Source organism: Acanthopagrus latus, chromosome 18 (genome assembly GCF_904848185.1).
Source record: "Acanthopagrus latus isolate v.2019 chromosome 18, fAcaLat1.1, whole genome shotgun sequence".
Lineage (NCBI taxonomy): Eukaryota > Metazoa > Chordata > Actinopteri > Spariformes > Sparidae > Acanthopagrus > Acanthopagrus latus.
Window position 1 is genome coordinate 21,782,292 of NC_051056.1, and position 27,930 is coordinate 21,810,221.

Consider the following 27,930-nt stretch of genomic DNA (forward strand, 5'->3'; position numbering starts at 1 on the left):
TATTGGATTTGTATTTATTGTATATTTGATTGGACAATTTCACAAATTTAACACATAATTCAGCAAAACCATAAACATAGATAAGGAAATGTTGGAGAGTTTAACACTACATTTTGAAAGAGGTTGACATTATCAGGTAAGAGGCCATTCACACACACACACACACACACACACACACACACACACACACACACACACACACACACACACACACACACACACAAGCTATGACTCTGACATGTTTCTAATTTATTCTATTCAGCTCTGTCCTGTTAACCTGCTGTAATCAGCCTCATGAACCTCTGATGCAGCATGGTGGATGTCAGCAGTTTGATCTGTTTCCTGTAGTCCACTGTTGCCCTCCATCTCTCCCATTATCCTCCACGGACGTCCCTTCAGGATTTATATCTGCCATTTCAGCTGTGTGGTCAATATTTATGAACTACATTACTGCATTACAGAATGTGTAGCTGCTGTGCAGTCGAGTCAGGGGCTCATCGATCCACACCTCTGAGCCCCTGAGCCACTGAGCTGAGGGGGACGGACTTAGGGCTTCTGGTCCAAACACTTTACAGGGCTTTAAACTGGGCCAAAGGGTCCCTCTGTAACGTCCCCCGCTGGAGCAATATTTATCTCCTCAAGTCTGCTACCTGGTGACAGATCAGGGTGCCTGCTGCTGCTCACTAGTGGTCACAAGAGGAGCTGCACAGTTCTGTGTCTCAGCAAAGCAGCAGTCATGTGAGCTAATCAGAAATAAAAACACGGAGAATCTGTGTTGATGACAAGTCTGGGAAGACATAAAACATTTGTGGTTTTCTGTAAGTATGTACATGTCATGTCAGTCATTCTGCACATGTGTTGTGAACACGTAAAGCAGGTTTTCATGTTGTTTTCAGTCTGCTCAACCTGTTTGACATTAAGTCATCATCTTAGTGAACATATTCTGGTATGGAAGTAATGTAAGGTCAGAATAATTTGAAAGTTTGAGAATCTCTGAAAAGTTAGAGTTGAACAACAATGAATTTATAACAATGACATTTTAAAAGTCATTTTAAAAATTAAATTCACACTGTAGAATCTGCAACTATAACTGCACAAACTGTGTGGCGTTACTGGCAGTAAAATCCTTTCAGCCTACATAGAAACTGTAAACAAAAAACATGTAAATGTAGGGGAAATACCCCAATGTCCGCTACTTGGACAGTATACCAATAAACAAATGCCTCTTCCGGGTATATCAAACAAATGTGCTCCTACAAATCCCAAGTGAGATAAAATGTAAAAACTGAAGGTGTTTCAGGTTTCAAGAGGTGTCAGAATAAACACAGTTTCCCCACTAGAATGATGTGGGGCAGCTGAGAAAACATCACAGGGCCTAAACAGACCAGAGCTTATGGCTGGCAATCTGATGGAATGAAGTTCTCAGAGAGTCAGGGACAGATTCAGAATGAGCATTACAGCAACCTGTGTGTTGTTCCCCACCTCTTTTAAGCCTTCAGAAAAGGGGCGTCGTCACACCACGATTGGCTGAGAGGGAAAGGCCCCAAGCTGCTTCCACTCCTAAATCAGCAGTCAGTCTCCAGCACCCTGCGCGCAGGTGATCTGTGTGATGAAGAAATGAAGAAATAACATTTACGTCTCATCCGTTATGAATTACAATCATGTGAATGTAACTAGATATCTTGCAATGTTCTGCTCAGACTCAGAGAAATTACTCAAATAATTTGGACTGCTAAGACTTTAACATATTTGAAGTTCATTGTAAAACTTGAAACTATGACGAGGAGATCATCTGTGACAGGAAAAAGAAACTCAGACATCATCATTCAGAGATTTCATCTTGGGACAAACACGAATCAACACGATAATGAATAAACCTGAGTTGGGCTTCGTTTCACTCCTCAGGCTGCAGACGTTTAATGACGGACGGGGGGAATAAATACATAAAGCAGAATGGAGTTGTAAACAAACTGTCACAACATGTCGTACGCAAGCTGCTGCTCTGCATTTGAATGTGTGTGTATGTGAGAGAGCAGGAGAGGGAGCGTGAGTGTTCATGGGAAAAAAACTTGTCACACAGAAATGGCAGTTCAATTAGCAGCGAAGGCCTTTTAATCAGATAACTGTGATTCAAGCAGTGAAGGGACTTTAATTAGTTGCTGGTGGCTGCAACAGGCCACAGCATGGCCAAGCAGACTGCACATAGTGGACGCTGCATTGGAGAGGAAGTCGACTCTCTGCGGTGTTAATGGGTCTGGAGCGAGCGAGGAGGAAGAGGAGGAGGAGGAGGAGGAGGACGGAGCAATGAGAGCAGGGGTGAAGGGGAGAGATGGGGAGGGTTTGAGGATGCGCATGCTGGAGGGTTGAGCAGGGTCACAGAGTATAGCGTGACTAGCAGAACAGGACGAGCTGTGGGACGAGGAGGGATGCTGAGAGCTTTTTAAAAAGGGGGACAGCGCAGGGTGGAGACAGTGGTGTTGTGGGATTAGAGACAGCAGAGAGAAGAAAGGGATCATGGGAAGAAGTCTAAAATGTTTAGACTGGACTAAAGGGTAAAGACAGGAAAGATGGCAAGAGGTCAAGAGGACACATCACCATTAATTCTGAGATTACTTGGCCAAAAAATGAAACGCCAGTCAGATGGAAAAAGTTCTTGACTGCAGCTGAAATAGGTCTTCATTAGATGTTAGTCACATGCAGACTTTTTTCTGTTATAAACCAAACCGCCAACTCATCTAGTGTTGTGACTGACCATAACCATACATATAAGTGTATATATATATATATATATATATATATATATATATATATATATATAGACCATTTTGATATTAGGATAGAACGAAATTAAAGGGATATTATAAATTATGGTGCTGTTCTGAGCATTACTTGTGGCTTTTTAATAGTGGTTTATACTTGGACCCATTTACTGTAGTGTATTGTTGTCGTGCGGTCATTTCTGAGGATGCTAAAACAACGTAAGCTAGCGGTGTGCAAACTTTATCTCTCGAGGGGGGGTCCTACTCGGTGTAACGGTGTGTTAGAACATAGATTAAACTTACACCGGAATATCCCTTTAAGTTATTGTAATATTACTTTATTTATACAGCACTTCTCAGAAGGCTGAAATGATTCATGTATATTTGGAACGTTAGTGAGCCAAGAGCGGACCCTTGAGGGACGCCCACATTAAAACCCTCAACAGAGGAGTTGGAATTAGCTTTAAGAACTGAAAAGGCTCTAGTGGTCAATAATGATTATAGTAGTTGTAGGGAAGTTCCTTTAAGATCTACAGTGTAGGAAATACAGACATGATACTTAACGTTTCCTCATTATGTGAAGTGTCTTTAAACATAATCCGCTGCTGCAAATTAGCTATGCAAATGTATTTTCTATGAAACAAGTTCGCAGATACTATAGTCCCTCTCTCAGAGCTTTCTCACAGTTGACCCCAGACTTTATTAAAAATCAGATATGGCCTGTGAGTATTAAGATTGAAAACCCCTGACCTTCTGTATCTGGGATTAGAGGGGAGGGAGACTGAGGAGGTGACGAGCTCTAAGTCTCTTGGTCTCATCATAGATCAGGGGGACCTCTCCAGGGACCAATGTGCTGACATTTAAAAACACTCAACTTTTTGACAGGGATAACAAAATCTTAACTATATTTTACAATTAACAATATGAATTTACATCACAGTTTTTCAAGTTATCCTATATTACTGTATTTTATGCTGGTGTTGGCATTATAGAAACAAATTAGGTACACCACAAATTGCCTCTCAGAGGACATTTAAATCTATGTCCAAATCTTCATTAAGCTGAAACTTGCTCTATAAAGATGAGGAAACTGCACTGTCAGCGTTTAAAACTGCTCCACATTTGATCGGTGCAGCTTTAATTTTACCTTAACTGTATATCAATGGCTTGATCAGATCCAAAATGTGCACCAGACACAACATGTTCAATAATACAGCTTACTGATCAGACTTGCTGCGACATCAGACCACGGGCTGTTCGCATCTTATCAGTGTGAGTGACAGGTAATGAGGTGAGACCCTGATCAGTTGAGAGGGAGAATAAAAGAACTAACAGTGCATTTAATTAGGAAAGGAAAGATTAAACCGACTGGTGCTCTCTCCTCTGATGGCCACAGGCTTTAAACTCTCCTAACAGAGCACTTTGTTCTCTCATTGTTATCTCCTTGAATAAAGTACAGAGGAAGAGAAAGAGATGTCCCCAAACTTTTTTCAAAGAGTGGTAAAGAATAAAAGAGATATTAGACAGACAGACATATAAACATGAAAGTGATGAAGAGGAAGGTGGAAAACAGAGAGATACCACCCAAACACATTCAGCTGAGAAGCTGTTGTGTGCAAAGCTGACGTGGATGAGTCGGGACAGTCCTGTCTGACACACACACTGTTACAATCACACTCGCCCTTTTCCTTTTCCTCCGCTGTCTCCATCAGGCCCCTCGAGGTCCTCCAGCTTTGCCCGAGCTGTCCGACCACATGCCTGCTGTTATTTAACAGTGTGTCGGCTGCGTGATCGCACATGGGGAGAGATGGGACAGAAGACAAGAGAGAGGGAGACAAGTAACAGAGTAGGAGGCGAAGAGTGTTTTTCTTCCTCTGCTCGCTCTCTCTGCTGGAGAGTAAGCAGTGCTGGGACGTCACCTCAGCTGCAGACGGTTCGGAAACACCAGCCGAGTGACTGTGACGCTGTAGGGCAGCAGTCTTCTCCTGTGAACCTGACTAATTCCTGCAGATGCTTCGTTTCTCCGAAATCCATGTTTTTTAAATTTCCTTTCCTTCTACTGACTTTCTCTCTGCTCTAAGCACACAACACACATTGTACAGCTGTACGAAGTATGTCTGTGCACAATATTTCTTCTATAAGCGTTTATATGTCTTTTAGGTCAATTTGTAATTTGTTGAATTATGTGAATTTAGTGTTTTTTATTCTTGGAGTGTAATATTTGTCATTTTCTGAATCTTATTGTGTCAGAAATCCTTTAATGCGATCATTCAACACTCTTCCTTATTTACACTTACATCAAATGTATTCCATCCCTTTGTTCTTTAAATGAAAAACAACCAATGAGTCTTTTTGATATTTTATCATAACCAGTGATCAATAGTGTTTCATTAATTATTCTTATGTTGTCCACATGCTGAATTGAAGGTGCAATATTTAAGATTTTAGTTAAAATTATCCCAAAAGTTTCAATCAAGAGATGGGGAAGAAATTATAGATATCTACAGAAGTTAGCATGCTAACCAGCTAGCCCCTGCCTCTCGCACTCCAAAGCACCTGTGCTGGTACCGCACGGCTCACTGAGCTAACTAGCTAACGGTGGCTACATTTAGCTGCCCCCTATTTGTTCTGGGTGGCTAATTCTTACATATTGCACCTTTAAAGCTGCTGCTGGTTGATACAGATGTTGTACTGCACTGCCTACAGTAACCAGTAATGATTAAAAATGAATTACTTGTTTTGGCTTTTAAATGTTTAATATGTTTTTTAATTATTTAATACATTTTAGTATATTCTAATTTACTCTATCTGTGCATTGGAATATTCTTTAATCCTTCATTATCCCTTGATTCAAACTGCACTAGTTTGATTTTAAATTCTGGGATTCCTGCATTTCTTACCTGAACTTCTACACTTCTAAATTCTAAATATTTTCTCTTCTGCTGTATTCTTATTCTGTAAAGCACATTTAATTGCTTTAATGCTTGAAGTGTGGTACACAAATAAAATTGCCTTGGCTCGGCTTCTAAATCCGGCTCATGAGCGACTGATTTCTGTTTTCAGATGTACTGTACTCAATGTGAGAACACAAACAGCAGAGACATGATGATGTTTGTGAATCCAGGTGGAGCCATTATCCCTTTTCAAATCCCTAATTAAATTGAAACTAATCACAAAGGCGGAGATAAGAAGCAGATGAGGTGAGTGGAGGGAGACATGGTTTGTGCAAAAAGGGGGCTGCAGCTGACTATTAAGCAAAAGTCTAAAATATTTTACACATTTGATACATGCTTCAGAAAAAAAGTCACATATTTCCTTCTAGCTTTGGCATCAGAAAAAGAAACATTTAAAATGCAGAAGAGGACATTACTGCCTTCCTGCCTTTAACATACAGCGAGGTCATTACAGAGACTTAATTACTGACAAAGGTCACAGGTTGACCTTTTAGCTGTTAAGCTCAACGATGAATGAAAATACCTCCAAATGTTTGTTTTTCTGGCTGAATGTCAATAAGCTCGTTTAAATGTCCGTCACTATCTTGTGGGCAGTATGTCTCCCTGAGCCACTATGGATTTACAGTTATTAAGGCAGTCGGGGGAAAAGAGACAGAAAAGGCTGAAAAATTGGAAGATCGGTGTCAGAAATATATGTCCTGCTTCTCCCCCTTCCGGGCTGTTGGGTAAAAAGTCCTCCTCAGCTTTTCTTTGCATCCTGCTGAATCAAAAAATATATTTCTGCAAATAGATTCACTGTCACACTGAAGCACATCAAGCCACTAAAATACATCCCTCCTCTCTTCTCTTCTCTTCTCTTCTCTTCTCTTCTCTTCTCTTCTCTTCTCTTCTCTTCTCTTCTCTTCTCTTCTCTTCTCTTCTCTTCTCTTCTCTTCTGGTGAAACTCCCACACCATATCACGCCAATTCTGGAGCTTTTTAACATTTTATGCTCAGCTGATCCGAGTGTCTCTCTCTCTCTCTTACATAGCTGGCCACATCCCTTTACTTCCACCTATCACGCCCTCTCTCTGCATCACTCTTCTAAAACACCTCCCTTTACCTTTGCTTTCTCTTCTCTTTCGTTGTTTTGGCTCCTAAAAACAACACTTGATCGCTGCATTGTTCCCCCCTCTGAGCCTCAACAACGACCTCAGTCGACTTCACTTCCCCCAACGACAAAACTAATTGAGCTTAAAATTGAAGACTGAGCAGTTCCTCTTGTCTTCAGCCTCTTGGCTCCTGACCTGCCAGCTGCTAACATGCACGAGCCACTTTGTACATTAACAATCTGCAGCAGTGCTGCACAAACACATTGCGCCAGACACCCCGGTAAACATTCTCACAATAAAACGACCAGAACTGGTTTACAGTTTGTGCAATGTGGTGCACGAAGAAAAACACCAACCCTAACAACAAAACAACTAGACCTTTGAAAATTAAACAGTTTGGTCAGTTTCTTTCTACAGAATGAAAAAGGACGACTATCTTTGTCTCTGTCTATTCTTTGTCCTGGTCACATCATCACCCGTTATCAATCATAATCACTCAGAGAGTGTTAAGAGGCCATGCTAGGAAACTAATTATTTTTCACACAACTTTCAATAATCACCAGAACTGATCGTTTAAGTTACTGTTCGTATATTTCTTGACTCAGCAGATCTGGTCTTATATCATGTGTGTTCCAGTTGATAAACATGTTCTTTACAAGTGTACATAAACTTCTGACAACTGTAAATAACAAAACAAAACAAAACAAAAATACTAAAACAATTAAAACTTAAATGAATCACAAAACACACTTCAATGTTGTCACATTATAAATAACCCACATTATCACTGGCCTGATAATCAACATGTTAAACATTTTGAAGTACAGTATCGTGCCTTTATGGGGGGTTTAATGGGATTTATAACAAAAATGTGTTAATATGACTGGTGATCAATGGCCCCTTTTCCCAGGTTTCTTCATAAGGCCCCAAACATTCGCTTGGTTTGCCTCTCCTGATTGTGCGCCTGCACATCGTGTGCTGAAGACTAAAACATGTCCACATGCAGGTGAATGTGTCCATACATGCATTCACACACACACACACACAGCTTCATGAAATATTAAGAAACAAATAGAGCGAAAAGCTTTTTCTGTCCATCCTGTTACAGCTGGCTTTAATATCACTGCGTTACATGTATGTCTGAGCTGATCTGAGCAGATGGATTTAAAGAAGTTTGGACGAACAAGAAGAAAAGATTTGAGGTTTTACTGCAGTGTGAGAACACAGATTTCAATGAGTGTCGATGTGTTTACTTCAGTGACATATAGAAGCCACTGCGACTGCCCTCCTCTCTTTAAAGATGATACATTAGTCACTTTGGACTCGACAGTGCAGCTCCACGTCGTGCTGCTTTCCATTATTTGAGCTGGGCAGAGTCTGCAGCCTGCAAGACTCTATTATAGAGCAGCTAATGCTTTAAGCTTCCTGAGCATTGTTAGGCGTACAAAATCAATTAAGTGACTAAATAGGCCATTTATAGCGCAGCAGTGAAAAAAATGTGGAAGTGTGTGTGTGTGTGTGTGTGTGTGTGTGTGTGTGTGTGTGTGTGTGTGTGTGTGTGTGTGTGTGTGTGTTCTGTATATTTTTATTAGATAGATGTGAGGATAATTCGTTGGGTTAAAGATATTTTAGTTACCTTGTCTTGAGAAATGCTATTAAAATTAACATAAATCTACATTATTCACACTGTGTCCAGACAAGTACCGTATATATAAAAAAATAAAAGAATAGAGTGTGTGAGTCTTGAAGGAACATGAGATGAAATGTTAAAATTGACATTTCTGCAGTGGGACCTCTGACAGTCCCGCAGCCATATCTGAAAACCCATTTTCATTATTCCAAACTTATAACCTGTGAGTCACGGTGAGTCAGGTCGCCAGGTTTGGCCCCTGGGTGAGAGGGTGAGGGGGAGAGTGTGTGGGGGTGTGACGGACGCAGGGACGCAGGGACGGACGGAGGGAGGGAGGAAGGCGGGACGAGCAGAAGTTGTTCATGTCGGCAGAGCGCACCGCGAGTCCAACCTCTCCACGCTCGGGAGCGCAGAGGAAAATGTTGCTCTGATCTCAAGGCTCTCATAGACGTCTGCAGCGGCTTCCTGGCGAGACTTTTGCCTTCACAGCAATCTTTCACCCGCAGAGAGCGTCTTCAAGCGCCGATGTATCGATGAATTTCTCCGGGAAACTGACTAACGTCCTCCTGCTGGTGCTCCTCGCAGCGCAAGGTAAGACACCGCGATGCCACAGCGCGCCGAGAGCGCTCGTTACTTGAGGATCACCTCATTTGTAGTTGTTCGGTGAGCTTGATCGTTACGTTACTTTTAAGCCTCTCCTGTGCGCTTGTGAATAAAATAAATCAGTGAAAACCACCCGGAGACTAAACGCAGTCGAGATGATCCACTGAGACAAACTTAACTTGTGTTCTGTTCTGACGGGTACACACGAAACTGAGCGAGGTGATCAACGAACGTGATGATAGATCTTGTATTATTCTGTCATTCAAAAGTGCAGGAGCGCACAAGTCCCAGCAGCTCCACAGCTGATCCCTTGAATGTGAAGCGCCGTGCGTCCTGCTCACTGCTCCGCCACAGACGCACGCTCTGCCTCGCTTTTCCCTCGCCGACTGCCTGTGCGCACTGTGAATTATAGCCTCCCACGTCCTCTAGAAACTTGCAGAGTCGATGTTTTGTTGAGCCATAACGACGCACGGATAGATGATTCTGAGCTGTGTGGATGTGTGATCCTGACATGGCGCATCGTATAGCTGATACCTTGAGCCCCTGGAGCCAATGTGAAGCAGCCATCCGTGCACGACAAACGAGCCAACACATGGATGACATACGTTTCTCCAGCTGCAGCAGCTCAGTGATTGTCAATGTTGCTTTCCTTCCTGATGTGGAGGGCTGCGGGCTCCCTCCACCCACAGAGGTCAGAGGTCAGGGCGAGCACAAGACAGATGTTCTTGGATTCTTGCTGAAGGGCCAATGAAAGATTTAAATGCAAGTTATGAGGACAACTCTCATTTCCCTCAGGGCTTCATTTGACGGCCGCTGGAACACTCTGTCAGGTTGTCTGTGTTTTCTTCTCTCTTGTTCCCTGACACATATTTTTCTGTTTTATTCCATCTGTAGTTCATGTGAAGCTGCAAGTCACCTGTGTGCTTTAAATCAGCACATTTTTGAAGTGGGGACCTTGAGTGGCTCCCAGCGGGGGGGAACCGGAGTTGAACAAAGAAGGAAAGATAAATGCTTTAAAATAAAAACTTTGCGCAGCGTTCACATGTTACTGAACGGTTATTTTAATCCTGAGTTTCTGCTACACAGACGCTGGTTTCCTGGGAGAGCGTCTACTCTGCTGGGAGCAGAGAGCATAATGGGTATCTATCCGCGTGGAGGATAGAATAACTTGCTTTAAAGTGGTAATATGTTTTCTGGCAGCATCTTTGCTCTAAGTGCTCACTGCCTTATTTGCGCTTTAACACCTGTCAGTCAAACAGGGTTGGATGTACTGTGAAATCTTCTTCTGTGGCTTTTTTTCATGTGGTGATGCTGGAATTTGAGCTCCTTAAAGGCAGATCGGGGAAGCAGCGTACTTTAAAAAACAGGTTTTAACTTCTGAGTTGGGCTGACAGTTTGAAATGCCATCATTTCTTTTACCCCTGTAAACTAGGGTTGCAATAGTAGAGGGGGAAATAGCATCTATTTAATCCACAATGTCAGCCTTCTTGACCCTTTAATCCAGTTTGATCAACAAAATAGTCATTGTTTTGGTGATTTTCAATCCATAATTTGTACGAATTTAAGAGTCATAGATTTCCTGCTGGCCTGTCCTACTTTTCAACATTCATGTCAAAATCAATCTAATAAACACATTTAACATTTAAACACTTTAAAGGTGCATAGTGTAGTTTGGTGGAAGAGAAAGATCTTCACTGACTGGTTTTCTTTATGCCTAAACAAACTAAATAACAATCTGACCTTAAAGAACAACACAATTTCACACAGTTTTACTTTGTTTATTTGTTGGCGGACCCTGCCACCTTTCAACCTTAAAACTTTGTTCTGTTGGACATTATCTTCCTCTGAGAAGAGCATGTTTGTTAAGTTGTGTCAGCATGAGTTTGCAGTTTGGCCTCATTATTGTTAAGAATATTAAAATTCTGAGTTTGAATTTCTTCCCCCAAACAACACCATGCTCCTTTAAAGATAAACAAAAAAAAACAACAAAAAAAACGCAAAACCTCTCCATCTCTCTCTGTTGCTCATACAAGCCTGTGGATAATTTGTTTTTCAGAAACAGATAATGGCGAAGGAAAAACAGCGAAAGCATGCTAAGTGTAGCTTTAGCTACGGCTACCTGCAGCAATCTCATCAGCGATTGATACCATTATGTGGTATAACTAGCTTGTTGTAGCGAGCTCATGCTTTAGCTGTCCACTTGCTGGCTGGTCATGTTTACACATAAAAGTCTGTTGCCACTGAAATTCATTCATTTCAGTTGTGTTATAATTTGAAATATAGGCTCGTATAGAAAGGTCAGATTCAGGTCTTCAATCAAGTTTGACCAAATATGTTGTGTTGTGGTTGGCGGCAGTGTCATTTTAGTGGACATGGTAAGCAGGATGGTAAAATGAGGTGAGATACTGGACGCGGTAGTGGTGGATAGTATCACCGTCCAGTGTTAAAATATTTTACCATTCCGTCTTCACTGGTGGAATTTACAGCTGCATGTTATGTAGCGTCATCACAGACAACGAGAAGCTAAAACCAGAGTGATTACATGAGGGGGCTCTGTTGAGCTCTTGTGTTGCTAGGTTGTGTTTGGTGACTCCTGTTCTAAACTAACGTCAGCTGCTTTTGCTAGAGCGTAAAGAGGCACATGAGAATATGTATAAAGTCGCATATTTGGATTCTCGTGGAAAATCCAACCAGAGTCCTTCAGCAAGAAATTCAAATTTCAGCAAACTTCATGAAACCATCCATGAGGTTGTATCTAGGCAACCAAGTGGGACGGACAAGCTCTCGTTTTTTACGTCACTTTACAATTCACTGTTTTGGTCACACAAGCACCCAGAAGTCTGTGAGGTACAAGTAAGGATTTTCAGTGTTCGCACTGGTGTGCCTAAAATTTAGCAGGTCTGATTAAAAAAAAAAAGAAAAGGGATCCTATAAAAAGATTTTTGAGGTACATTTTTTCTTGTTGCTTGTGTTGTGATTTGAATTAAAAAGACACATATCTGCTGCTTTATTCCTGCTTACAATAATTTATATAAATTAATTTAATATGTATTATTAGGTGCACCAGTGTAACCAGTGTAAACAGCTGGTTGAGAGACCTAAAGGCAGCTGTTACTCAAACTAAAAGTCTGGTGTGTTCTATCTCATGCAAACCAGACACAGTGTGCTCTGAACTGACTGTTAGAGGAGTAATTATTCCGACTGCCATTTTATTTGAAAATTTCGTGATTCTTTTCCAATGTCAGCGCCTCGAGTGCAGCAGTGAGTTTGTCCCAGATGTGGTACCCAGGGTCCCCCTGTGGGAGCAGCACTAAGTGCCTCGGCACTGTCACGCTCCAGTCGTCATGTAGAAGACACTGGCTTAACACGTCCTGTAACCTGATGCACACTCAGAGACGAGGGGAAGGGACGCGTCCGCGTACGACACGTGGGACGGGACTCGCTCGCTCTCTCTGTCATTCTCTTCAGCCGGAGAGATTTGCCACAGCTGACTGCTTTGTCGCTTTGCCCTTGAACTGGACGAATTTCAAAAGGGAATGAGAAAAACGGCGCCGTGACGGGCTGACGGTGTCAATCCTCTCACGGGCAGAACTGATTCTGCTCGAGTAGGAGGGAATCTCCTCCGTGTCCTTGGTAGTCGGTTAACTTTGCTCGAAAAAGGATTTTGCCCTCACCTTCCTCTTTTCCCCGCTCTGTCCTCAACCCTGGCTCCCTTTTTTTTTTACCCTCAATCCCTCATTGGCTGTGTGGGCTTTCGTACAACGCTGTGCAGGGGCTGTTTATGCAGATAAGTGCCTGAAAAACACACAGTAACACACACACACACTCTCCCAGTGGGGGTCTGATTAGTGGGCTGCATAAGGTATTGTCTCCTGCCATCCAGGATCAGGTGATTTGTCCCCATAACAGAGGAAATGCTGATCCTGCAGTCCATGGGATTGGGGGTATTTTAGTCGAAAATAGAATCTGGTTGGAGAAGGTAGGAGGTCTGTACAGCGCGGGGCTGTTAGCTGGAGTTACGGCACTGGGAAAAAAAACTCGCAGCTATTTCTCAGGTTGGCGATGGAGCGATTAAAACGAGCGCGTGCGTCCCCCCCGTGCAGCACGTCGCCCAGCAGAAAAACAGCTGAGAGAGATGTCCAGCCATGCCTGCATTATACTGATCCGATCCGCATTATGTTTCACACTTCACCTTTCATCTCACTTTGCCGTGCTTTTTTTTTTTTCATAGGCTGCTGGGATGCGTTGACAGCATTAAAAGGGTGATCTGCCTTTTCAAACAAGTTGTTTTGGATCGATGGCGGTCGTACTGTGGCCAAAAAAAGGAACCGTTCTTTCTTCCAGCAGCGTTTGAAATGTTTCATATTAAGCTTCTGTTGCTCTTTATCTAAGTCTTCTTGTCTGGGGTTTGTCTGCATCATCAAGGGTATTTGCTCCTCGGCCAGACTTTAACGCTCTCCTTGAGCTTGAAAACTGCACTACAGCTCTCTGGTTTCTCTCCCAGAAGCGGTACAGCTTCAGTGAGAATGTGTGTGTGTGCTTGTGTGCGTGTGGCTTAAGGACTGTGTGGTGGCTTCAGGATCCTCTTAACGCGATTGTCGTGTGATTATTGCAACCGAACCTCCCGTCCCCCCACCACATCCCTCGCACACCACACATACGGTATCACCACCACAGGCAGAGGCAGAGGCGCACACACACACACACACACACACACACACACACACACACACACACGCACCCCCCATGGATGGCTTAGACCATCATTCTCCCCTCCAACCATCACCACCACACACACACACTTTCGCTCTCCCTTTCACACACATCCTCCTCCAGACAACCCTGCTGCCTCACTCCTCTGGGACATCCTGGTGTTCAGAGTGCTGGCGATGAACTGAGTCACGCTTTAGGATGGAGGGGGAGACGGTGTGAAGTAGAGAGCTGCAGAAGACGGCTCAGATGGAGGAGAGGAATATTTAAGCATTTTGCCTCTACTTTTCTTCACTCCCCCTTATACATCGACATTAAGTTTTATTGGGTGACCTCAGTTTTACCTCTGGTTTTGGGGATTCTTTTCCAGCATCTGTTTGTTCATGCATCCCAAGCAATTTGTGTCTGTCAGGCCGATGCAGGCTTATATATAATATTTGTTACGCTGACTGGCTGTAAACTTTGATGATTAACAGACATCTCAAACCTTTTTCTTTAAGGTATTGTCTTTCTGTTGTTTCCACTGTTTTAGAAAATACACTGGACAGTTTGCAAGAAAAGATGCAACGATCCAACAAAGTACTATGTGCTTGGTTCGTCTATATTGAAAAGAAACTCAAGTTAGCATGACGGTTAAAACCTGATGCTGGGGGACGTCTAAAAGCAACACTCATCATCCGGACTGTGTGGAGGGCATTGTATTAATTCCAGCTCCAAAAACAAAGACGCGTTTCGTTGAATGTAAATAGTGCGGCAAACCTCACCATCAGCAAATAGCCATCGTTTGTACAGTCACATCTTAGGTTGCTAACTGGCTAGCTAACATGTAACGGTCAGCACCATTGTCTGTTTTCTGCAATAAACATATAGAGCACTTAATTAATCCCAAGAAGGGGTAAAGGTGACGTACCTGGCAGTGCAGGAGCAGTGTTGACTTTTTATCTTGTCATCATCAGCCTCTACGAAACGTATATATGATACCAAGAATGACTTGCTTCTCTCGTTTTCCTTCAGACAGACACAATTTCGCCCTCAATGTGGTTTTCTTGAAGCTTAACATGGTGAATATATCCTTCCATCGCATACTGTACTGTCTACTTCTTGAAACTGTAATGCACGGACTCCCAGAAAGTATCTATTAAACCCTGCTGCAGCCAAACTTGTCCGACCTAGCGACAGTAACTAAGGGGAGGGACTAAGCATCAGTCTATAACCCTTCCAGCAGCCTTTCAATTTGATTTCCAGTTTGCTACAACATGAAATGTTCCTCCTGTTTTAATGTCATAGCTTCCTGCTCATAATCCATCAACATTACAACAGCGAGACGCGTATGCAGCCCTCCATTGATCCATTCAGCCATTTTCCATTCACTCACCCATGTCTGGGTTATGGGAAACAACATCCTTTCTTTAAGAATTTCCTTCCTCTAGATGGTTTCTGAAAATTTCTCAGGTCATTGTGGGAAACGTGATCCATTCGGCATACCCTGGGTCAGAGTGTTGAGAAGCTGCTGGTGCCTCAGTTTTTCACTCTGCGTTGAACAATAACTACGGCCATCAAGTCATTTGATCCTCTATATCCATTCTTTGATTTTTATCCCGCGACTCAAGGCTTGAAGCTGAAGGTGAGGGTCAGACTAGAGATTAACTGGTTAATTTTATTATAACTCCTCTTTGCAGCTGCTCATCCTTTCTGAAAGCTACTTTATCATTCTTTCTGGTTCCTTGAGAATTAAAACACAGTTCTCTATGTGATGGGCTTGTGGAATAGTGTATCACACTATGTAGCACACCAAGGAAAATATTGTCATTTCATAAAAAGTTTTGACGTGAACATGTTGACAAGACGCAGCAGGAAAAGCACAGGTGTAGATGATACAATTATCAATGGCTGAATTCCATTTAGTCCATCCTTTTGCAGGGTCGTGGTTTAAGGAGGCACCTGAACCGAACAGATCCATTATCAGTGTTATTTGTGACACCTGTGGTTTTTCTGCTCTGACACGTCAACATGTTTGCTATAAACAGGGCCTGTTGTGTTGAGGAAAGACTTGAAATGAGGGGAAAAGATACACAAGATTCGCTCTGCACACAAAATGCACAGAGATTTACAGAAACTTCCCTCCACTCAAGGCCTTTCGAAGCCTCTCTGCAGGAGAGATAAGCACACATTAGTGCTGATTACTCAATTACCTGCAGCTGTGACTGCAGCGCTGAACACCAGCACAACCTCCCACTCCACACAGACACGGTTCCCCTTCTCCTCAGCGTCAGTGCAGCAGTGTTACTGTTTGAGCTCCTGCTGCAGTCGGCACCTGTCGCAATCTTTAAGCTTCTATGACTAAACACATGTACAGATCACCAAATGAGTTCAAATGACACAAACTGTTTTTTTGGATGTCGTTCTGTGGCATCACTTTTGTGGGGCGAGGGGGGGATTTCACAGGGACTTGTTGATGACTGTGCTCACTCTGATCTTGAATTAGCGAGCGGATGAATGTCTCTCTGCTGTCTGTGACACACAGCGACATCACAGTGAATGCGGGGGGAAACGTTACGCAATATATTTTTTCCTCTCCGTATAGTCACTGTGTCAGGCAGTTGTAAAGTTGTATGTTTTTTTGCTGAGACGAGGGATATGTGAGACAGTGGCTGCAGGTGAATCGTCTTTTTTTTGCGATGAGGTTCCAGACTGAAATGAGGTGGCAGCAATGATACGATCTGTTCGAATGCTCTGAATGCTCAGGAAGCCTTTCTGTTCTTATCTCCTTTAGCGCAGGATACACTGGAGGAGAGCTGCATTGGAATCAGAAAAACTGACATTGCTATAAAATGTGGTATATCATGCAAAATGAACAACTATAGGAATATCTTACAGTAAACTTATTTAGAGATGTCCATTTTTTCGACTGGGGCAGGAAGGTAAACTTACAATAAAGCTGGAATCCAAGTAGAAAAAAAAGTCAGGAAAAGAAAGTTAAAAGAGGAAACAAATCGGGAGATGCAGGCTGACATGGGAAAACAGATGAACCAACAAACAGGGAGGGGAAAACACAGGCTTAAATACGCAGGGAGTGATGAACTAATGAGACTCAGGTGTAAACAGAAAAAGGACAGGGAAACAAAGAGAGGAAGTGGAAAGTGAAACGTGACACATGAGGATATACTTTCAACTTAAACCAGGAAATCACAAAACTAAAAACTGTGTGCACAACAAGGGAAGTTGCATTTCATCAAGCGACTGTAGGAGGCCCCTCTTTGTTTGTGCATGTAACTCAGAAGCAACAGTCTCCCATGTGCAAGAAACCTTTAAGTGGACTTGTTTGAGTTATTTCACATTACTTGATGTTACATGTCTTGGTTGTGACTGTTGTGCACGCTTGCATTGCGATGTCGATGCTGAAATGATTCTTCATCAAAGGTAATAATGGCATAGGCTGCAAGTTGTCAGGATGTTATAATGTGTGTCTTAACAATCAGATATTGGTTAATTGTGAAATGTCATGATCTACAGTTTGTTTAATGCGAAATCTGAATAGACTTCACTAAACACAATAAAGCAAACACCAATTTACTGAACAACACAAAATATAATTCAATTTTAATTGAAAAGCTCTTGTTTGTCGCTTTTCAAGAATATCTGATGCATATTGAGACTAGTGAATGGCTAAAACGTAGTAATATCACTGTGTATGTAATGTCTCTTTGTTTTTTAAATGACCATTTACTTGTTTAATGAAATTTTGTTTGTCTTTTCTTTTTTGGTTTAATTCCAGACAGTGATTAATTAAGGATTATTTATTATTATTATCCCTAATCCCAGACCCCTCAGTTGCATCCCACTTATATAAAATGAAATGAACAATTGTTGCATGTTAGACTAATTTTGTTTCCAACACCCTGCGTCAGTCACGTAGGGCTGATGTTTCGTAGCTGACGATGTTTATAGTAAACACATCACTGAATTAAGGTATTTGAACATGATATCGCCCCAGTAGAAACATCCTTACATCTGCCCTCAGAACCCCCACATCCTCTCAGGTGAAAGCATGGAGGCAAGGCGCTACTGAATTTCATGCATCAGTGATAAAAATCATGTGCTGCTCAGAGTGAGTCAGATCAAAGGTGAGTGGACGGACTGTTCAGAAATAGGAACGTGTGATTACACACAGGAGCACATGCAGTTACACGTATGTACAGTATGCAGGCAAGGCCGCGCACATGAAGTCACACAGGTTAAAACATGGCCCACATGTTTAATGAGACGGCCGCAGCACATGCAGTAATCACTGCTGCTCCTCTTGTGCGTCATTCAACGTGTCACAGTCAGGCCATCAAAAACCCTGGAGAGCAGCGACACGCTATCTAGCTTTTCTCTGCCTGCTCCTGCTGTCACTTCTCTCCTGCTATCTGCTCTCTCCGCTGCTTCTCGCTCTCTCTTTGTATCTCTTCTCCATGCACTCACACACTGTCAGCAGTGCATTATTGGAGGGTAATTAGTTCCTTCAGTGTCCACCACTCGCTCCCAGGCTCATCCTGTTAAGCACATGCCTGATCAAAGAGCCTCCCACAGGCCAACGGCTCTATCTGCAGCTTTAGGCTCCTGTAGCCGCCGGAGACAGAGGCAGACTCACTGTTTGGTTTGTTAATTCTAAATCAATGTAGCTATTTAAGGGTGAAATGCATGACTGCTTGACTTGGCCCCATCCCCGTCAGAACAAAGCACCGTCACTTTGTCACAGCGTCACAAAGACAGGGGAAGGAGAAAAAAAACGCACACATTAAACACGACTGTCAAGTCGATTTCACGTGATTTTCATCATCAGAGGCAAAGACAGTTCCGTCGTCAATGATTAACAACTTTCCTCTGAAGCTTGAGGCAAGTGAACTGAAACTGAAACATTTGGTTGGTAATCCACTCTACCATGACATCTGTTGCAGACGTTCATCTCACCCTCAATATGAATTTGTGATAACCTCGATGCTCCCATAACCTCTCGTCCTGCAACATCATCAGGTTGAATGTTTCCAGTATTTTGGTTTTAAGGACATCCACATCAGCCTCCTCTTGTTGGCAAACTTGAGCATTCTAACCTGCCAAACTAAGACGTTCACCAGAGTTGATGTTTTTTGAGGAGGAGGTTTTTAATGTAAGGGAGGAGGTACAGAACTTGCACTTCAGCAAAGCTCAAAGCTTTATGTAGCTTTTGAAAATATATAATTCCACAGCTGGATCAAATGGATTCAGATATTCTCTGTATTTAAACCTTAACTTGATCTCTGTGAGAGGGACCACGCATACATTTGCTTAATCGTCAATTGTTTCATTACTAAGCCCCCGTGATGTTCAACAGGGTCTTTTCAGAAACACTGGTGCTTGTCCAAATGTCCTGGAAGATTTTACTGTCCTGAACAAATGGGAGAAATTCCATCAAATATTATCTCAGTTTATTGAGCTTGAAATGGATTCATGTGACTTCAAACTGCAACTCTGACTCAGCGTCGTCAATGTTATTAGAAAAAAAAAAAAAACTGTTACAGTTGCTTGTTTAATGTCTGAATTATTTTCGCCTGACCACCTTTTTATGACCAAACAGATGTAAATGTTGGACAGATTTTCCCTATGGACAAATAGTAATTACTGGATAACAGAAATACTCATTAACACCCGTTAATGTTCTTCCCAACACAAAGTAAGAGTCCTCAAATTCAATACCAGGGACTTTGGCGAGCAGTTCAAGCAGCATGCAGAGGATCATCTGGGGTGAAAGGTCAAAGGTTATAATTAACTTCCTTTAAATTAAGGCTACTTAAGATCTTCAGGCAGAACAAAGAAGGGAATTAGGGGAGCGACTGTGCCATCAGGAGACAAAAAATATTGGCTTTAAATCACAGTGAACAAAAGGTCCAATTAATTGACTGATTATAATTGCCCTGGTTTCCCTCGGCCCAATTAGAGGCTTAAACAAGGTTCTGGCAGTGCAGTGAATCGGGGAGCAGCGGGCAGTTTTAGAGTCAGGTACCAAGAGCTGAAATTACACAAGCGTCTCAGGAGAGAGGCCTTTTCATTAAGCTTTAACACTCAACTTGTCTCCGCCAGCGACCTCAGAAAACTTCTTGAGAGTTTTGAAGCCACTACGGTATAATAATATAGTATAATTCTTATTCCCCGGGTGTTGGAACTGGATCTGACAGGTTTTTATATGTTTTTTTTAGTTAGTTAACTTCCTAGAACATGTCTGCCTCTTGAAATGAGATGAAAAATGCCACTAAAGTAAGATAAAAGCTGCAGAAAATGTTCAGGGAATAAACATGACGGGGGCCTGATGTTCATTCACATCAGAGGACTTGAATACTTTGTTCCTCCACTCATCTGCACCCCTGATCTTGAAATTCCTCATCAGGAGCATGATGCCTTCATGTTTTTTATTTAGATTTTTTTGTGGAGCTAAATATGGTCCGGGCTCACACTATGTGCGTGTGGTCATTGTTTCATGTGCACCAGATGTTGTGATTATGTAAGTGTTGTGTGTTTTAGCTCGGTAATCTGAGTCCACCCCTAAAGCCTTTTTATTCTCCCCTGTGAGAGGAAATTGAAATATGTTGTTAAAACCTGTATAATGTATGAGTGTGGTCTGTAATATCATCACTAGACTAGACTGAATATTTTCTTAGCAAGTCTGATTTTGTCAACATGAGCCAATGAACAGTATGAAGCCTCCCAATATGAGAAACCAGGCAGCGTGTAATCTGAGACGTCTGCAAGATATTCATCTATGTCTACTCCCAGTGGCAATAAAGAGACAACCTGCGTTATGACTTCACTGTATGGACAGTGAATATGAAATATTTCCTTAAACAAAAAAAGATTTTTTATGAAAGTGCCAACCCCAATGAAAGACATTTTCAGGGTACTCCATGTGAATGTGTTGTAGTGTCTTGTGACGGTGGATGACATGTAGATTAGTAAAACTTACAAAGTGTTTGTATCAGAATTAAAAAGATAAACACAAACACCTATTTCACCATTCCTCCATTCCAGCCCGGTTGGCTTACTTAAGTATCTTGTAATAAATTATGAAAGTCTGTATATCTAAAGCTTTTTTTTTTTTTTAATCAGTTTCACACATGCTACAGTAAATACCAAAGTTTCTCTTCTTGCATCCAAAGGTAACCTGTGCCTGACCCACACAGTATTTCCGTATTGTTCCTCTTGTACAAGCTTCACTATCAAGACACGACACATGATGACATGATGTCTTTGTTGATAATAAAGTGTAAATTGTCGGAAGAATATCCAAAGTCAGCTTGTGAATTGCTGGGCTGACCTCAAAACCTTTAAAGAAGAGTCACTGACTGAACTGACAGACAGAAAAAAAGACTGATAAAAAGTGAGAAATGGAGCTTCTCTGTGAGGTTCATATTATGCTCATTATCAAGTTTGTAATTTATTTTATTTTAGATTACTACTAGAATATAATAGATTTATATTCTTCAATGTTAAACAACACATCAGTTTTCTCATACCGTCCAGTGCTGCAGCTCTGTATTCACTCTGAACCTTTTCGCTCCCCTCTTTTTAAGCTCCACCCCCTAATACCTTGTCTCCTCTGATTGGTCAGCCCACACACGCCTGACCCTGCACCGCTACTCACAACAAAGCAGATGTTCTTAAATAATTCTCCTGTGCTGAAACTAGCTGCTAGGCATAAATAATGCACAAATGTGTGATGTAGTTACGTAGTGTGATCACAAAATCACAGAATAATGCTTCTGTTGCTGCAGAGTTGAAGCTTCAGAGCCTAAAAACTGATATTCAGGACATCCCCAGTGAGCCAGCTTGTGCGTGCCTCTGGTTTGTAGAGAGTTAACTGACAGAAAAGAAAGTGTCCCATTAAAGGACCATGTTTTATTTAGTTGTTGCCAAGGAAACAAACATTTTCAGTGAACGTGGCTATTTGTGTGTATGTGGGTTGCGCCCTATTTGCCCTTTTGGTGAAGCACATTCTCCTCCTCTGAACTGGTTCACGCGGCTCGCTAAGTGCAAGTTCAATGGTGTGGGACTGCGTTGGATAATGTGTGCGTCACACTCGCCACACTGAAAGCTGTGACAGGAGAGGCTGGCCTTGGCTTTTAAAACATATTCTTTCCCATTTTTTCGTTATGTGCCTCAATGTTTCAAGGACATACAGTCGGACTGACTGCCAATGTTGTTCAATGTGTTGTTACCCAGAAGAAAAGGAAAGAATTAAATGGAGGAAGGAGAAAAAAAAAATAAGAAAAAAGATTTAGAGACTGGAATAAAGATTCAGAGGACATTAAAAGAAGAGATATTGAGTCCCTTCCTTGTTATTCTGCAGTAACGTATCGAGCTCATTGATTCCTTCGGTTGTGCGGGTGTTGTGTGAGTGTGTGCCGTCCCAAGTGAGGCCACATTTTCTGCTTGGACAGGCACCGATCTGTGAGCCATCTGAGGCACCAGTGTTACTAGTGGCAGCTGTCCACAGTATGACCTTCAGTTCAGCCTTGCACAGTCTGCACACACACGTCTACAGACACACTCTAGCAAACCTAACTGTCCTTTTTTTTTTTTTTTTTCTTTTTTTTACTTAAAGCATCTTGTGTTTGGAGACCTCCTGAAAGCTTGCAGGCTTTCCCAGGTCTCGGTAAATCAAACTAAAACATGTGTTTCAACTTCCCTCTTACGACCAGTGGAATCTAGACGTACAGAGAGGGTTAGATTTATTCTCCCAATGCACATCTCAAGTACAAAAAAGCTGAGCAAAATTTGGTGATCAACCTAACAATCAACAATCTGAATTCCTCAACTTACTAGAACCAATCCTTTAACAAAATGTTATCTGAGGTATTGTAGCTACTGTACTGTACAAAGTGAAGGTGTGGAAATGTTGGAGCTGTTCAGTGGACGATGTGAATCCAATGCCATCACTTTTAAGGGCTTGCTGGTGAAGATTTTTTTTTTAGCAGACACTGAAAACATCAGTCGTTGACCTTTCAGTAAATGTGAAATGAAAACTCCCGCCCTTCAACCATCAGTGAGAACCACAGGCAAACCCAGGGAAACATGGGTGACGGCTGATGAGGGTCATTGTTTAGGGTCACTTGGGGCCATTGTGTGGCAGGACCATCCTTGCTTCCAGTTATTTCCAGTGACTCCCCATGATACTGTAATCACAGATGCAGGAAGGGGATAATAATCTTTGTTACATGACGCTGCATCGCCTAAAAAAACCCCACTGTATTTAGGAATGTCAGGAAATCACCTGTGCATTTCAGTGTTTAACTTTCTTTGTCCCGTCTCTTCTTCTTTGTTACGACAGGCTGTTTTTCATCGAAAGGGGAGGACAGATTATTTCGACGGTTGTTCAGGAGGTACAACCAGTTCATCCGGCCGGTGGAGAATGTGTCCGATCCAGTCACGGTGGAGTTCGAGGTCTCCATATCTCAACTGGTCAAAGTGGTAAGTGAACAGCCAATTGTCTGTTTCTTGACAAAAGAAATCATGTGTTTTAATAAAAGTCATCCATTCATCTGTGATCTTCTTCTCCTGCTGACTAATTCACATCTTTCCGTCCTAACAGGATGAGGTGAATCAGATCATGGAGACCAATCTGTGGCTGAGACATGTGAGTGATGTTTATCCTTCATGTGATGGCGTTAGTGATTATGGTCGGTGCATTATGATATATTTTTTTTGATTGTCTTTTAGGTCTGGAATGACTACAAGCTGAAATGGGCCCCTGTTGAGTATGATGGGATTGAGTTCATACGAGTTCCATCCAATAAGATTTGGAGGCCGGACATTGTTTTGTACAACAAGTAAGTTTTAATGCACGAATACTAAAGAAGAGTCTCGCAAGTAGCAAGTACCATTTAGCAGTAGCAATGTGATGAAGTCTGAATGCACAGTTATCCCTCGAGGTTCTACAAGCTACTGTTGTTTATTCATGCTCTCCATATTTTGACCTTTTGAGTTAAATGTTGTAATGGCCTTTAAGTGAAATGACATTTTTCCTTGAAAACGCTCTCTCGCAGCGCTGTAGGTGACTTCCTGGTGGAAGACAAGACCAAGGCTCTGCTGAAGTTTGATGGCACGATCACCTGGGTCCCTCCGGCTATTTTCAAATCCTCCTGCCCCATGGACATCACCTACTTCCCCTTTGACTACCAGAACTGCTCCATGAAGTTTGGCTCCTGGACCTACGACAAAGCCAAGATAGACCTGGTGCTCATTGGATCAAAGGTCAGAGGGAGTGTCTGGGTCAGAAAGATGTTTCTTCCTTAAAATAACGTCCATTCACCTCACATCTTTTTTTTTGTTGCAGGTGAACCTGAAAGACTTCTGGGAGAGTGGAGAGTGGGAGATCATCGACGCTCCAGGATATAAGCACGACATCAAGTACAACTGCTGCGAGGAGATCTACCCGGACATCACCTACTCCTTCTACATCCGCCGCCTGCCTCTCTTCTACACCATCAACCTCATCATCCCCTGCCTCCTCATCTCCTTCCTCACGGTCCTCGTCTTCTACCTCCCGTCTGACTGCGGCGAGAAGGTCACCCTGTGCATTTCTGTCCTCCTCTCCCTCACTGTGTTCCTGCTGGTTATCACGGAGACCATCCCTTCGACGTCGCTCGTCATCCCTCTGATTGGCGAGTACCTCCTCTTCACCATGATTTTTGTCACGCTCAGCATCGTCATCACCGTCTTTGTGCTGAATGTCCACTACCGCACCCCCATGACTCACACTATGCCAGAGTGGGTGAGGGCCGTGTTCCTTGGGGTGCTGCCCAGGGTGATGCTGATGAGGAGGCCTATCGACCAGGGCTCCTCCTCACCTGCCATCACAGGAGGGACGGGTGGAGGTGGAGGAGGGAGCAGCGGAGGGAACAAGAAGAGAAAGAACAGCATAGCAGGAACAAGTAGCTCGGGGAGTGTGAGTGTTGGAGGTATCACTGGGGGTGTAGCGATTCCACCGCTGGATGGGGGTGCAGGGGGAGGAGGAGGGGCCACCTCAGCTGGCGGCTCCATGAACTGTGTGGAGTACGGCGAAATGAACCGTGACATGAAGCGGGATATGAACAGAAGGTGCCCCTACAGAGGCAAGGAGGTGCCCACTCCTGTCCCTCCCCCAATGGTGCCACCACCACCTCCCCCTCCTCCTCCTCCTCCCCAGGCACCCCAGACCCAAGGGCCCCAGGAGCCAGAGCCACCCAAGCCGCCCAAGCTGCAGAGGAACCTGAACGCCCCTTCGCCCGTCAACGCGGTCGTTGCATTCTCCGTGGTGTCGCCAGAGATCAAGCAGGCCATCGAGAGCGTGAAGTACATCGCAGAGAACATGAGGACTCGCAACAAAGCCAAAGAGGTACAAAGACGAGCTGATTACTCAGTCGACCCGAATATACAACCATACTGATAGTGTTTCTTTCTTTTCTTTCTTTGCAATTGCAAGTTGTCCCCAGAGTGCAAGTGTACTTCACATTTATTTAGGGAAGAAACAACATCCTATATAAGTTTGGGTATCTCTTAGCAGAGGGTTTAATCTCACTGTATAACCAGGATTCAGTTTCACAGTCACAACCCCCGAGTGTGCAGTGAGTCTGAAGTCTCATTATAATGAGTCTTACTTTAAGTCAAAAATATTTTTATACAGCAACTGCAGGTGGTATTGTGTGGATAAAGATCTGCCTCACTCTGCACTGTTGGAAGAAACAAACACTGTTTATAGGCAAATTGAAAAGCATAATACTATTTCTGGGAAAGAAGGATCCTTTACATCCTTTTAGTTTGTAAGAAAAATAACATTTGAAACCGAATATGAGATGTTTGGGTTAAAGCCGAAACCAATAGTGTTTCCTTCTGTGGTTCAGACAGTATTATTTTCATATTTATCTGCGCGGCACCCCCTAGTGCCAACGCAGTCACATTTTATCCCATCAGTAAACATTTTTAAAATGAATGAGTCGACTTCACAAAGTGAATTAAGCGTTTGGTCAACTCTGCTGTAAAATTACAGTCACAAGTTTATGGTTTCACCTTTAATATGAAGTTGAATAATGTTCAGCAGTGAAAGCAGTCCTGCTAAAAACATGGAAGTAAACATACAGATATATGTGGACAACCTTCAACTACATTATTCATGAGGTCATTTGGCTGTTGTTGCCAGGCAGAAAAGGAAATAATTTCATCCATCCATCCATCCATCCAATCCAATCTGTCAATTATTCACTATCTTCACTCAAATCCATGTAATCTTGTGGCAAAACCAACCAAACGGCCTTCAGACATCACACAAAAGCCAAAGACCTAAAACCAGGTCTTGACCCTGAAAGAAACCAATTTTTTCCCCCTCAAATAAATAACCACACAATGACAAAGCTCTGCGCTATGTGTGTTAACTCAGCAAAGGTTTAAGTTTCTACCTTGCTTAGTAAATGGTGCGGAAGCCATTTACGCGGGGCTATAAACGGAGCGTAAAGCTGCTTGTTTGTTGCAGATGGAGGGCTTTTCGTACGCCTCCTGCACACTCTGGACGGCTCTGATATGTTTGTCACTCCGTCTCCGTCTTTTCTTAGCAGCTTCAGGATCTTTCTTCTGATGCATGCAGAGCAGCCATACTGCCTCCTCTATAGGCACACAATGGCATTACGGTCAGTGCAGCCGTGATCCTATTGTCCACACCTGACTGATCAAGGAATAATACGTATAGGCGCGCACACACATACTTTCCGGGCTGCTCCAACAATAGCCACATGCAGGGTTGTAAACACTGGTAGCTCTCTCAGCCCTTCTTAACAAAACTCACACACACACACACACACACACACACACACACACACACACACACACACACACACACACTCCATTCAGCCACACAGCTCTAGTGTCGACACAGAGACATTGTGTGAGTGTGGCGTTTTGAGCAGTTTCTAGAAATTTCACAAGTACCATCACGCTGTGAGTATTTCAGTGAGGAAAGAGAGAGAGAGAGAGAGCACAGCGAATGTGAAATCCCCTGAATAAATATTGCATTCCCTCCTCTCCTCAGGTGGAAGACGACTGGAAGTACGTGGCCATGGTCATCGACAGGATCTTCCTGTGGGTTTTTGTGACCGTGTGTGTGCTGGGAACACTGGGACTCTTCCTCCAGCCCGTCATCAACTTCTTCCAATGAGGCTCCCCGTCTTTGTCTTTCGTCTCCTTTCTCTCTCTTTTTGTCCTGCTAGAATTACTTTGGGAATTATCCCTCCTGCAGCTCTTCTCACATCAAACACCGGGCTGTCTGCTTTCTCCTTTTTTTTTTCTGGCTTACTGTCTCCTCTCTCTATCTCGTGCTCTTCTCTGGGACTCCATCACTTCCAGCCCTCTGCTGCCTCTTTTACTCACATGACTTGCCCCGATTTCCCCCATTTCTCATTCGCCTTGCCCTGTCAATTTGCACGCGATCCAGTCTCCTCCTCCCTGTTAATGTGCTTTCTGACATGATAATCACATCTGCTTTCCATCCCTTAGTTTCTCTCCTCTCCTGTGCGATGTGTTGACCTGATGCTGCCTATTGTACAGCTTATGTCTTCACAGTTGTCCTCTGTCTCCCAACGTTTTGACTGAAAATGTCCACTCAGTCATCATTACTGTATGGTCTTACACAGTGTTTAACATCATCAGGTAATGATTTATGTAATTATTGCTATGATTACTGTAGAAGAACCTCTTAAATACAAACCACTGACAAAAGAGGAACCTGAACACCTTTGTGTGTGTTGCAGTCACACGTTGTCATGTGAACCGGTGCAACAAAGACCAAACACTTTTGAGAAATGTGGTATAGTATGTCATCTAAAATTAAGAAAAACAAGTTAAACACTTCAGTATTTTCAGACAGCTGGTAATGACATAAAAAATGTTGTAATGTAAAGGTCCTCCTGTTTGTCGACCTTTTTTTTTTTTTTTTACAGACGTTTGTAAAATACAAATGACTTATGCATGGCTGCTGAGAAGGACACCGTCTCCGCACACGGTGTGTTTCCCACGTTGTTCACACTAAACATTATTATGCATCACACAGGAATTCACGACATCACTGCAAACCTACTGTATAATGTATAGAAACACCCTGAACTGCACAATGTAGATTAAACTTGTAAAAATACTTGAAAAGGCAAA

At 42.8% G+C, this 27,930-nt stretch overlaps 1 protein-coding gene and 1 long non-coding RNA gene across 3 annotated transcripts; one reads left to right on the plus strand and one right to left on the minus strand.

Annotated features, from left to right (window-relative positions):
* On the minus strand, nt 1–14,888 carry LOC119008078. Of its 2 annotated transcripts, none has more exons than XR_005071319.1 (3): nt 14,657–14,888; nt 1,483–1,602; nt 1–787 (listed from the first exon to the last, which is right to left on the minus strand). It is a non-coding gene; the product is annotated as an uncharacterized LOC119008078 (long non-coding RNA). The 2 variants fall into 2 exon arrangements; XR_005071318.1 differs by lacking the exon at nt 14,657–14,888 and adding an exon at nt 1,878–2,080.
* On the plus strand, nt 8,157–27,930 carry LOC119008077 (neuronal acetylcholine receptor subunit alpha-3-like). The gene is made up of 7 exons (XM_037078118.1): nt 8,157–9,024; nt 23,087–23,226; nt 23,348–23,392; nt 23,476–23,585; nt 23,802–24,009; nt 24,092–25,132; nt 26,816–27,930. The coding sequence occupies exons 1-7, from the start codon at nt 8,967–8,969 to the stop codon at nt 26,939–26,941; spliced, it is 1,728 nt and encodes a 575-aa protein (XP_036934013.1). The 5' UTR covers nt 8,157–8,966; the 3' UTR covers nt 26,942–27,930.

Bases quoted from the DNA above. Each gene is read 5' to 3' on its own strand.
- LOC119008077 (XM_037078118.1), top strand. From the start codon at position 8,967: ATGAATTTCTCCGGGAAACTGACTAACGTCCTCCTGCTGGTGCTCCTC. The intron at 23,393-23,475 runs GTGAGTGATGTT...ATTGTCTTTTAG, and splicing joins CCAATCTGTGGCTGAGACAT to GTCTGGAATGACTACAAGCT. The intron at 24,010-24,091 runs GTCAGAGGGAGT...TTTTTGTTGCAG, and splicing joins TGGTGCTCATTGGATCAAAG to GTGAACCTGAAAGACTTCTG.